The 12,836-nt window shown below is 48.6% G+C and overlaps 1 protein-coding gene across 2 annotated transcripts in view; it reads right to left on the reverse strand.

The window, feature by feature from the left end:
* The window catches only part of VWA1 (von Willebrand factor A domain containing 1), a 17,756-nt gene extending 5,479 nt beyond the window's left edge, over positions 1-12,277 (reverse strand). The window contains exons 1-2 of one of the 2 annotated variants that reach the window (XM_015816038.1): positions 11,989-12,277; positions 1,376-1,951 (exon numbers count right to left, since the gene is read on the reverse strand). In XM_015816038.1, the coding sequence (XP_015671524.1) occupies positions 1,376-1,951; positions 11,989-12,061 (649 nt within the window). In that variant the 5' untranslated portion in view covers positions 12,062-12,277. The remainder of the gene's footprint in view (positions 1-1,375; positions 1,952-11,988) is intronic. The other variant, XM_015816039.1, reaches the window with a different exon arrangement.
* Between the last annotated feature and the right edge of the window lie 559 nt (positions 12,278-12,836).

Genomic DNA, 12,836 nt, shown 5'->3' on the forward strand with positions numbered 1-12,836 from the left:
TATTATTATTATTATTATTATTATTATTATTATTATTATTATTATTATTATTATTATTATTATTACTATTATAGCTCAGTATGTGTAGCCTAATTCAGTGTGCAGGATGAACTGAGGTAGGAGATGCGACGAAAGACCATGAGTGACTTTTAGAGATGCCAAACCTATCAACAGCATGACCATTAAGCTTTAGCCTAAATGTGCAAGGCATCTCTTTGGAGACAAGCTGCACGTGACTCATAGAGGAATAAGCCCCTACCCCACCCCACCCTTCTCCCTCTGGAGAGCTGGTCATGGTCCCTCAGCACTAGTGTTACTAGCCTACCCCATGAGAGGCTGCATTCCAAAGGGGATGGGCAGGCAGTTATGTCTCTTCAGTTCCTCAAAAAGCTGCCCGGCACTCCATTGGCAGATCTGAGGAATTCCAGAGAAAGACAGGCCCCTCTGACAAACAATGCCCTTCTGTGCTCCCACAAAGGGAGCCTTTGACAAGATCTCATATGATGTGATGTTAGAGTGCCATTTCTGGGCCTCTTCCCAAGCTGCCAAGTCTTCCAGCCCTGGAGCCCGGATTCCAGTCTTCCATCGCTTTGTGTCCTTCAAAATGTACACACGGGAACTAGCCGGAGTTGGGAAAAAACACAGCCCTGGGACAGAAAAGGGGAGTGCTTGGCTGTGTCAGATCCAAGTGTGCTGAGGGTTGGGCAGGAACCTCCCTGAGGGCGTCTTCCCTGATGCGATGAGAACTATAATTTTTTAAGATGGCTGTATCAACTACACAGAGAAAGGGTCTGTTCATGCCTCTTCACTGGGCTGATTGCAGTCCACCTCTGAATACGAGACACTGACCAAAGGGATTTCGGCTGGCCCTGAGGTGGACAGAAGCTTTTGAGGCCGTGGAACAGCCAAGTGAAAGTCTAGTTTAATGAAAAGAAAGACTAGGGATGGCATGATAGCGGCGTTCCAACATCTGAGGGGCTGCTACAAAGAAAGGGGGGGGGGTCAACGTAGTCTCCAAAGCACCAGAAGAAGGCAGGACAAGAAGCAACGGATGGAAACTAACCCAGGAGAGAACCGACCTAGAATGGAGGAGAAATTTCCTGACGGTGAGAACAATAAACCAGTGGAACGGAAGTTGCCTTCAGAAGTTGTGGGTGCTCCATCACGGGAGGTTTTTAAGAAGAGCCTGGACAGCCATTTGTCCAGAATGATATGGAGTCTCCTGGACTAGAAGATCCCCCCAAGGTCCCTTCTAACTCTGCCCTTCTATAAACCATCGGCTTTAATGATGGCCGATGAAACCAATAATAAGAATATTCCGCACTCCCGTTTAAACTTCCCTCGGTCAGGAGGAGACGACATTCCCTCCCAATACCTGCAATGGAGTCCTGCAGCTCCTTGGTGATGAGGCCCAAGTCATCCACGTCGACAAAGTGGAGATGCTTCTCCGGCGGAGGGCTGGCAGCAGCCGAGAGCTCCAGGTAGTTTCCCCTGCCCGTGCTGACAATGAAGACGGCGACTCCCAGGTCTTTCAGAAGCTGCATCGGCTGGGCCACGTCGTCCTTGGAGAAGCCGTCGGTCACCCACACCAGCACTTTGGGGACGTCAGGACGGGCCCCCGCTTCGGCGGTGAAGAGCTTCTCCTTGGCAAAGGAAATGCTTTTGCCGGTATTGGTGTCCCCCATCACCTGCTGGATGTTGCGGATAGCACGCTGGACGGCCTGGGTGGAGAAATGCCGGTCAAAGGGGAACTCCAGGATGGGCGTGGTGCTGATGTGGACAATGCCAGTCCGGACATTGTCGGGGCCGAAGGTAAACGGGAGGAGCAGTTCAGCAAGGAACTCTTTGATCCTGGAGAATTCGTAGTAGGAGACGCTGCCGGAGCTGTCCAACAGGAAGAGCAGATCCCCCTCTAGGTCAGGAAGGGTGGGTTGAAGACCTGGAAAACACACTGGAAAAGAACCGGGAGTGTCACGTGATCAGGAGACCTTCTCCTGGAGGGAGGAGGCCTTCATAAGTTCAAGACATAAGTCGGAATCAGCTGGGGACACCTAAAACCGCTCATTTCTAAAGGGTAAACCCCCTCTGAGATAAACCAAAACCGGACGTTTTACCACCGGAGGAAGATCACTCAATAAATTGAGTGCTTCCCGGTGTCTTCCTAGCGATGTTTGCCAGGCTCTGAGATTTTAATTTCATGTTTTGTTTCGTTTCACTTTCCAGTCTGGCCTACAACCTGAGTTGTTCCTTCGGAGTCTTCCCATCCACGTACTGCGCTCTCTTGTTTTCCCTTTACCCCTTGGTCCCCTTTCCCTTCCCTGCCAATGTCTTTTTTCGGTTCTAAAACTTGCCAGTGGCAGAGTCTTCTGGTGGCAGTTAGTGCGCCCAGCTACTCTGGGGGCGCTCGGGATGCTGAAACAAGCCAGTCAATCCGTTTGCTTCCGTAAATGCAGACCCGGATCTCTGGCAGCCCCAAATGGCAAAATTCATCCCAGATGGGATGGGATCTCCCTTTTGGCCGGCTGGGGGTTGGCCCTCTTACACTCTGGGCTCCCAAAATGCTAGCCTGGGTTTTGGAGAGCAGAGAAACCCCCCTTGGTTTGGACTCCGAATGCTTCAGTTCCATGCAGGCTTTACAAATTGCCACCACAAGCAGAATGGAAACCTTCCCAGTAGCACATGATGGAAATCAGATGTTCCACTGCTCCAGCAGCCTTTTCCCTGCTGGGGGAAACGGCCTCTTTCTCCTCTCAGCTTATGTTGCCCAGGCCAAATTTTGCCAGTTATATTCACCTTTCCCCACTTACGGCACAGCCTTGGCCATCCGGTAAGAAATTTGGGATGGCTCTGCCACCCTTGAGGGCAATCCTTAAATCTCCCCAGAGAGATTGTCTTCTTCCTGTTCCACATTAAAAAAAACAGTTTCCTCCAGGGTGGATGTCTAACAAAGGGAGAGATTTGTGCTGCTATTGAAAAAAATGTGCTTTCCCCAGAAGCTGGCCGAATTGACAGGCGATGCCCTTTTATTTTGTCTGAAAGCTCCTTCACGCATGGATTTAACCCTCTTCTGTGACAGAGAAAAAGGGCCACCCCCACAAAACAAAGTATATTTTTCCCGACGGAACCAGGACAAAGAGCTCGACGGATTCCTCACAGAGATTTAGTCAGGGTCCCTAAATAAATTCTATCATCTCAGCATCCAAACTGGACCCAGGAGCATGAATATCTATTCTGAATTTGGACTGTCTGAGCCATTTGGGGCTTTTTTTGGGGGGGAAGTCAGTGCTGCCTTCGGTTGCCCATAATGCCCTGGGATGTTAAGAGCATTGTGGGAAATTTATACAGCCGGAGTCCTGCAATGATCAGTTGAAGATCTCTCTCTGCTGGGGCCCTTAGAACCCACAGACTTTGAGTGGAAGGAATATTAGCCATAAATCCCCAATTTCTGATTGAAATTGCTGGAAATGCTTGTTTGATGTCTGTCTGTTGGGTGTCAGCCGTGATGATGAACCCATGGACCACGGAGAGGGATTGGCAAGGGGAGCAGAGCCGGGGAAAGAGAAATGAAGTACTTGCGATGGGGGAAATCAGAGCAAGCCTTGCTTCCTGAGGACTAGCTCCTCTCGGCTGTAGTTGAACATTCAAATCAATGTACCATTGGCTGGTCAAAACAGAGAGAGAAGGACGCTCCTCCTGTGCCTTTATTTGGGACCGATTGGCTGCTCCCATCTGCATCTCCCACAGAAACACCGCAGTGGTTCTTTAAAAGCAACATCTCTCAAGGGTCACGTAAGCCACGGGGGGCCTCCAAATGACTGCAGTGCTCATCGTCCCTGACAACTCTCGTAGCTGGGGCTGATGGGAGGTGGAATCCAGACACGTCAAAGCCCACCACCACCCCTCCTTGCACCAGAGTCAAGTTTGACAACAAACTTCCCGGTATGTTTTCACACACTGCCGGAGGCAAGAATTGTGTTGGGTAGGGCTCAGAACATCATCAATCAGGAAGTGCCAGCCTGATGTGGTTTTTGGATCCCTTCTTGAATTGGAGGCAAGGCAGGTAGAAGAGAGAGAGAGAAAGAGAGAGAGAGAGAGACAGAGACAGAGACAAAGAGAGAGAGAGAGACAGAGAACCCTCCCTCACCCCTCCCCAATATATCTGTCAGGATTGCTTCCTAAACTTCAGCATCTTAGGAACCTTCCATCCCATGCATTTTTCACCGCAGTTCAAAAGGAGAGAAGTCCCTGGAAATTCACAGATGGACTTGTTTGCTGGGGAAAAAAAAGGGAACATTCCTAATCCCCCAACAACAAGAACCGGGTCGAGACGCCAGCAGAGTTATTCTTGATATACTTACATAGCAACAGACTCAGATGAAACGCCTCCCCCCCCCCTCAAAGAATGCACAGGGACAGGAGGAGAAGACTTGTGCTCTGTAAACAGAAGGCTGGCCTAATGTTAGCCATAAAGAAAACCTTTCAACCTCAGTGGGACTGGAGCTTAAGTCTTGTTTTGCAACTGCAAAAGGAGGAAGGATAAATAAAAAGCACACCGCCAGGGAGACAGCGGAAACATTTTACAAGTGAAAAGCAAAACAGCAACAACAACCCCCCAAAAAGGGGGGGATGCTCTGTTCCATCATCCCCGTTTACCGAATTACCCTTCATTTCGAGGCAGCTACATTGATTACTTTTCCGCTGATGCACCTCATTGGTCTTTCAGCCATAAAACTGTGGTGTTTTTTTTCTTCCACCCTGTTAGCTTCAAAGCTGCTGCAATCGTTGCGGTGGAATTACACTTCTTAATGTGGCAGGGAGGGGAAAAAATCAACCCAATGGCTGTTTTTTTTTTTTCATCGCATCATTGGGATTGTTATTTGAACGGAAGGAAATCTAACCCCTAGGCGAGCTGTTTGGAGAGGCGTGCTCCTGCTTTCCCTGCTAGCGACTCAAGGAGAGATGCGTAATCCTGCCTCTCCCTGTTGTATCTCCACAACAACGAACCCTGTGAAGGTGGGCAGAGAAATGGGGACCCGCTAAACTTGCCTAAGGCTCCTGATCCAGCTTCTGTCCACCGCACCGTCCTGTAGGATGTGCACTTGGTCTCTATCCCCGACAGATATACGGGCAGTCCTCGGCTTATGACCACAACAGAGCCCGGCATTTCTGTTGCTAAGCAAGACAGTCCTTAAGTGAGTTTGGCTCCATTGTACGACCTTTCTTGCCGCAGTTGTTCAGTGAACCCCTGCCCTTGTTAAGTTAGTAACACAATGGTTAAGTGAATCCGGCTTCCCCATTGGTTTGTTGCTTGTCGGAAGTTGGCAAAAGGGGATCCCGGGACACACCGCGACCGTGGTAAATACAGGCCAGTTGCCAAGGCTCTGAATTTTAATCCCCTGGATGCTGCAGCGGGTCGTAAGTGTGAAAAACTATCCTAAGTCCCTTTTTTTCGGTGCTGTTGCAACTTCGAACGATCACGACCCAAACGGTTGTAAGTCAAGGACCATCTGTGACTATTTTTGGGCGGGTATCAAAAGCATCCTACATCTTAAAAAAAAACCCTGATCTGCAATTTCCCCTGGGATTTACACCAAGGATGGAGACGTTTGCCCCCAGAAATAAAGAGAACCCGCTTCTTCTCCGGAGCGTCGCATCAAAGGAAAGCACTAAACTATGTTGTTTAATAATTAATAGCCCTTCTGGCCATGCGCTTAATCATGGACGACCGGAGGAAGAAATAGGCCGGCAACGGGAGCCGTCTACGGAATGCAGAATAAAACCTTCTTATATTTATGTCTGTCAATGATTCCCAGCCTCCTAGTTGCGATTCCAGCCGTGTTTTGTTTTTTTTTTACTGAGTGGGCTCAGCCTAAAAGTCTGTGCAACTTGTTGGTTTCCATTCCCTCGGTCTGATTGCCCTATTGCGTTCCTTCACAAAGGAGACAGTTTACCAGTATTCTTTAGCTTCCTCTGGGTAGGTCCTAATAAGGAATAGCTCTCGAGATTTTTTTTTTTTTCTTCCCCTTTGGCAGAGGCATTTTCTTATCCCCGAATCCTTCCTGCTGAAAATGGGAAGGGCTGAGCTCAACCGCTCACTACTTCCCAAGCAAGGGTGGGTGACTGCCTCATCTCTCCTCCCGTGTTGGCCCTGTTCACAAAGTCAACCGACCAGCTAATTCTGTCATCACGCCTGCCTGCCTGCCTGCCTGCCTGCCTGCCTGCCTTGATTCCTCAGCAAGTGAAGGATGCCCAGGCGAGGCCGGGGTCCTTCCCGTGGAGGGGCTGCTGCAGGCGTGCTCTGCCTCTTGATTTCTACCGACTTCCGACCGACGTTCTGATCAGAAGGTGGCCGCCAGTCGGTCCTCTTCACTGCACAGGCTTCTCTAGACCTTCCCTCCCCTGGCGGATCCCATGGTTTTGGGGGGAAATAGAAGAGCTAAGGCTTAACTGAAAGTTCAGATAACACTATGGAACCTCCGTGTCCAGGGGCAGTATAGCACGAAACAGTATAGCCCAGGGGACCAATTGGAAGAGCTTCACATCCTGTACATACAGTATGTTTTCCTGGGGATTTCCAGCAGGCTCTTGTTAAAACAGGATGCTAGATGGGCTGATGTCACCTGGCTAAGGACATTTTAACAATTTCCAGGAAAGCATCTTTCTTTCTTTCTTTCTTTCTTTCTTTCTTTCTTTCTTTCTTTCTTTCTTTCTTTCTTTCTTTCTTTCTCTTCCTTCCTTCCTTCCTTTCTCTTCCTTCCTTCCTTTCTTTCTCTTCCTTCCTTCTTTCCTTCCTTCCTTCTTTCCTTCCTTCCTTCTTTCCTCCCTCCCTCCCTCTCTCTCTTTCTCTCCCTCCTTCTTTCCTTCTTTCCTTCCTTCTTTCCTTTCCTTTCCTTTCCTTTCTTTTCCAGGAAAGCATCTTTCTTTCTTTCTTTCTTTCTTTCTTTCTTTCTTTCTTTCTTTCTTTCTTTCTTTCTTTCTTTCTTTCTTTCTTTCTCTCTCTCTCCCTCCCTTCTTTCCTTTCTCTTCCTTCCTTCTTTCCTCCCTCCCTCCCTCCCTCCCTCTCTCTCTCTCTTTCTTTCCCTCCTTCTTTCCTTCCTTCTTTCCTTTCCTTTCCTTTTCTCCCTCCCTCCCTCTCTAAATTTAAGTCCAGGAGACGAGGGATGCTTCATCTCCATCGAGGTTGGCTACATCTGGCGGAGTGCAGGCCGCGTGACTTGTGCTTTCATTCAGAGCAGGAGATTCTAGTCTACAGTGGAGACGTGGCTTGCGTAGGCAAGGACGCGAATCCCTTACCTGGATCAATTTCCTGCCCCAATTGGAAGAGGTCTGTCCAGAAGCCGTTAAACATTGGCCAAAACTGGAGATGTTTGTGGGAAAAGTGGGAATGAAAAACACATTCGTTAAACTTTGGAGCTTGTGGTTTTCCGGCCTCTTTTGAGTTATACAATGGCAGGATCAGCAATTAAGCCGTCACATTCCTGGTAACGTAAAGAGGATGGGAAGCGAGTTTTCCTTCCCCAAAGGGCGTCTGAAGCCAGTTGGCTTTCATTTTTGGAGCGCAGAGGACAGTGCAAACCCACTGCTAGGCTTCATTGGCAGTTCTGCTCAGGTTTCCAGAAACCCTATCCCCATTCCCCCCCCCCCCCCGTTTCTTTTTTTCCAGATGTGGGTCACTCTGGATTGTGTTGCAGATTCTAGCTGCGTGGGACGCTAATTCCCAGAGCCCTTAGCCTGCGAGACAGAGAGATTAAACAAATTCACCAAAGGAGAGAACGGCTTTTTGGTTCGGAGATTGCATGGAAATGCAGGTAGTGAGAGAGACCTTTCTTAAGTGAGTTTTGCCCCATTTTACGACCTTTCTAGCCACAGTTGTTAAGGGAATCGCAGCAGTTGTTAAGTCAGTAACACGGTTGTTAAGTGAATCCAGCTTCCCCATTGACTTGGCTCGTCAGAAGACGGCAAAAGGGGATGGCGTGACTCCGGGACACTGTGACCGTCATAAATATGAATCAGTCGCCAGGCTATATTTAGATATAGTCTATCATTCAACAGTGGAACAGAAAGATAATTTGGGGCCTCCGACTGATGGTGCTCCCCTTTTAGATACTGATGGGTGTGACTTTAGCTGCAAAACATCACGACTTCTTCCTTCCCCCCATGTGACCTTTTGGAACTGTTCTCTCTCTCTCTTTCCCCCCCCCCCCCCCCAGCAAAACAGAACCAAAGGCAAACATCCTGCTAGGTCAGCAAGACTTTTGCATTTCCATCAGGCAGGCCTTGCAAGTGGGTGGCCAAAGGCAAGCGGTGACGCAGTGCGTGTGGGCACTTAGAAAGTGGGAGAAATCCTGCCTGGGTGCCAGAACTGGGGCGCCATGTCACTCTAACCTGCTGGGATTCAGAAAAAACTTATTTATACATCTTATTTAAACTTATTTATACATCAGTTGCTGCAGTTTCTCAAAAGTGCCAATTCCCCGGGGGCGGGGGGGAGTGGAACCAAAAATAAATCTGGGATTGGCGTCACGGACCTCAGAGAAAGAGTGGCTCCCAGAACATTCTTGTACACATAGTTACAAAGTATGGACTAATTGCCTTTCAATCTTTGGTCTTCCGAGATTTCGGATTCACGCTGGAGTACATCATCCTCAGGGAACTTCTCTCCCACCAGGATGTGTGCTTTGGGCTATTTTGTGTGTTGTATTTATGTGGTGCCTGTTTGCATGTGGCTTTTTCATTGTTGATTAGGGCGATGATGGCATTTCCTTTTTTGGGCAAGCCATAAAGTCGATACGATGGTTGTGTTCACACAAGGCGCTTAAACCTGGTTGCTGAATGAGCCAGTTTTTTGGATTCACACAATACAGTGAGCTCTGAATCAACCCAAAAAGTTGATCTGGTGGCTAACTTAGATCAAGGCAAACCACATACAAGGTAACCCTCAACTTTGTTTAGCGACTGTTCGAAGTTACAACGGCACTGAAAAATGTGACTTGTGACTGTTTTTCTCACTTATGACCGTTGCAGCATCTCCTGGTCACGTGATTAAAATTCAGACGCTTGGCAACTGACTCGTATTTATGACGGTCGCAGTGTCCCCAGGTCACGCGATCCCCTTATGTGACCTTCTGACAAGCAAAGTCAATGGGGAAGCCAGGTTCATTTATGAACTGCAACGATCCACTTAGCAACTGTGGCAAGAAAAGGTCATAAAATGGGGGGTGAAACTCACTTCATAACTGCCTCACTTAGCAACAGAAATTTTGGGGGCTGAGTTGTGGCCCTGAGTCAAGGACTACTTGTAAAACCTGGTGCAAATGCAGAGGTTAGATTTTGGGGGGGATATGTTGAAACCGATTGGGCCAATGCCGCTAATCCGTAGCATGTTGCAGACCATCTTATCTAGGACAAAATGCTTTAAAAACTAGGGCTGCAGTTCTGAAGCCATGTTGGGTTGGTTAGTTCAGCGTGGATACGTGCTAGATTGCATCGGAAATCTGTTCCGAATGGATTTCATGAACTTGGAGCCGCCTTTTGCATTATTTCATCTTCTGTTCCCATCTCTCTTGCCGTTTGCATCACGCCTTTGAGCTCTTAAGCCTGTAGGGATATCCATTCTTTTCCTTTGATTTTACACAAATCACTTCTGGAGCTTTTCCAAGTTTAGTCTCTGATTCAATAAAACAAGAATTTCTTCCTGTCCCAGGTACTGCCCAGTTATGTCCAGGGTGACTATGCTTGTTTCTTCAGAAAGAAGGCTGAGTCACATACCTTGGAAAGAGGTGTGGCAGAACGTTTCGAGTATCAGCAGAAAAAGCTACGAGGTAATTGTATAAAACTCCTGTTGCTTAAACTGGGAATCAGCTTTCCTGCACACAACCAGGTTAATTTTAAGCATCCTTCTCACAGTCTACTGAAAAAACCCGGCAGACGTCTTCTGGATATAAATATTTCTCTCTCTCTTCCCTTCCCCTCTCCATCCTCAAGGAAAAATGTAATATAGAAGACATTGGAAGAAGGAACAGAGAAAGAATTTCAACACTTTTTCCCCTTGCCCAGATGTGGCAGTTGGAGGAGACTGTAAAATTTAGGCAATCTATTCTATTGCTGGTACACTGAAGGAAAATCCACCCCATTCCTGACAGACACACCTACTGCGAAATCGCTCTTTATCTCACAAAGTTCTTCCCCAGCTATAGTCAAGGTTCCCTGTCTTGTTGGCTTAGGACCTTCCCTGTCTGGGTAAACAGGAAAAGGAACACTTTGACCCCCTCCATCAACCAACCAAGCGTGGGACAGCTCTTCGCACAGAGCTGAAGATGGTTGCGAAGCCTGGGAGAGAGAGGCGGGCGCTTGAAAGAACAATGAAGGCTAGGAGAATGGGTGGTTCTTTTTCTTTACTGGAAACTTTTTCTAATTTCTCTCAGAAGCTTGTTGCAAAGAAACCTATCTCCTGACCCTCATGACATCTCCTGTCTTCCCCAGCCAACACTGATGAGCACCCTGTGAGAAATGAGGTGTAAGAAATGCACTATGGGTGCAACACCTGAAGCAAAGATGGATAGAGGAAAGGAAAGGAAAGGGAGAAAGAAAGAAAGAGAGGAAGGAAGGAAGGAAGGAAGGAAGGAAGGGTTCATTTTGCACAAAAGTTATTTGGAAAATTGAAATAAGCATTGCCATATAGATTAAGAGGCAGATTTGGCCAAAGTTGATCTCTGCTGCATGAGGACCACACCTTTGGGCTTTGCGTCAGAAAATTCTCCAGAAAGTACCACCTTCAGAGTGACCACCTATTCAACCGTGATTTTGGGAAGCCGAGCAGGATATTGTCCAATTTTCCAGCACAGTCTCTGCCTTGCCTGCAGGAAGCTCTAAATTCAACGGCCAGCAGCTCCCTGATCAAAGAACGAAGAAGGCCGAGAGGCCTTGGAGGGAGATTTTAGCCAGAGCAGACAACACTGGCTTAGATGGGTGCAGCAGTCTCATTAGGTCCCTGATGTGGCTCAGTGACAGGGCAACTGCTAGGCACACTGAAGTTCTTCCCAGCCACTTCCAAACAAATAGGATCTCCTGTCACTCTGAGAAGGTTCCTTCTCTGCTTGAAATCTCCAAGAGCCGTCAACAACAGCGGCCCCAGACTAGGTTGGACAGACGGACGAATGGATCCACATCTGCATTTAAGCAGTTGCAGTCAGTCTCCGGGCCGCTCAGTTTCCGCTGTCAGATGCCATTTAGCTGCCTTGGATTGTAGCCTCCCATCATCCCCGGACAGCCAGGTCTGGGGGAAAAATTGCTCCGCCACCTCTCTGCATAATTCTGGGGAAGAGGTGCACTTTCCTAGCCAAACTAAAGCTCTCCCTGGTCTTCTCCAAACCAAGTTTTCTCCCTTCCTTCCCTCAACCTCTCGCCAGCCACCTTCAGACAAGGTCCATCCAAAGGAAAAATGTACAGAATAAAGAGCCCTACTGCCTCTTCCCAGCCCTTCGTGGGGATTTCAACCTCGGGGCAGAGACCTCGCCCGGCTTAACTGCCCCTACGTGGATAAAAAAAAAAATCTCCAGTTTTGCGGCTTGCATTTGTTCCTCCTCTGAATCAGGGCACCGCTAAGAAAGAGCAAAGCGGTTTTCAAAGGAGGAGGGCAAAACCTCCACCTTCCTGGACCTAGCCAGCCTCTTAAAGTCCCATTGCCCTTCACAGCCAGCCAGACTGGCCAGCTCTGGCCTCCGCAAGACCTCCTCTTCAAAATCCAAACTCAAATCTTCCCAGGATTGTAGCCTCCCGTCATCCCCCCAGGCAGCCGGACCTTCAGAAAGGTTACTCCGCGACCTGTCTGCATAATTCTGGGGAGAGGTGCTCTTTTCCCAGCCGTCCTCAAATTGGGATCCTTCTCTCTCACTCCCCCCCCCCCCTGGGAAGATCCAAAATCCCAAACCCGATCTCCAAAAATCCAACCTCCGAATCCGAAAGCCAGTATCCTCCGAAGCCGCTCACCTCTTGAAGGACTTTGGGCCAGGACACCACCGAGCAGGCAGAGAATCCGAAGCAATGCGACTGGGGGACTCATAGCAAGTCGTCTCCGGATCGGATGGGCAGCGGCTACCTGAAACCCAACGCCTTGACATTGGCGAGGAGGCCAAGCCTGCCTCTGGACTCAGGCATATTCTGACGTCTTGCAGCTGGAGAGCGAGCCGGTGCTTTTATCCTAGCCTGGCCTTGACTGGGACAGCCACCCTCCCCAGCTTTGAAACATATACATATTTCTCCCCTCCCCGCAGGGTTGCGAAATCTCTGCAAGTTACTTTGTGTCCCTCTCTTTTCCTTTCCTTTCCTTTTTTTTTAAAATCTCTCTCTCTCTCTCTCTCTCTCTCTCTCTCTCTCTCTCTCTCTCTCTCTCTCTCTCTCTCTCCCCAGAGTCATGAATCCTTTCTGACAGGAGTGGCTGGAGCGCACAGCCCTTTCCCCTCCCCTTACCGCTGCTCTCCACTGGCTTTCCGTGGGGAGGGCGGTATTCGGTGGCGGGCGGCACAAAGGGAGTTTTCCAGCTTTTTCCAAACTTCCTCCGTGTCTATCCTCTGAAGAAGTTGGCAGCTGGTTGGGTGTCAGTTGGTGGGCAAAATTTAGCAGAAGAGGGCGACCTCCAAAGGGGAAAAAAAAAATCTGTTGGATGGAAATTGGCCACCCCCAAAGTTGATATATAGTGATTTAGAAGGGAGATTGTTTAGATTTCTCAGCCTGTTAAATTACGCAGGGAGGGAGCCCTTTTCTGTTTTTTTTTAAAAAAGTTAAACACATAGTAAATCCATTTTACCTGAAACTTTGTGTTTCTCTCACACACAAAC

Source organism: Protobothrops mucrosquamatus, unplaced genomic scaffold (assembly GCF_001527695.2).
Source record: "Protobothrops mucrosquamatus isolate PMUCROS unplaced genomic scaffold, P.Mucros_1.0 scaffold397, whole genome shotgun sequence".
In the NCBI taxonomy this organism is placed as follows: domain Eukaryota; kingdom Metazoa; phylum Chordata; class Lepidosauria; order Squamata; family Viperidae; genus Protobothrops; species Protobothrops mucrosquamatus.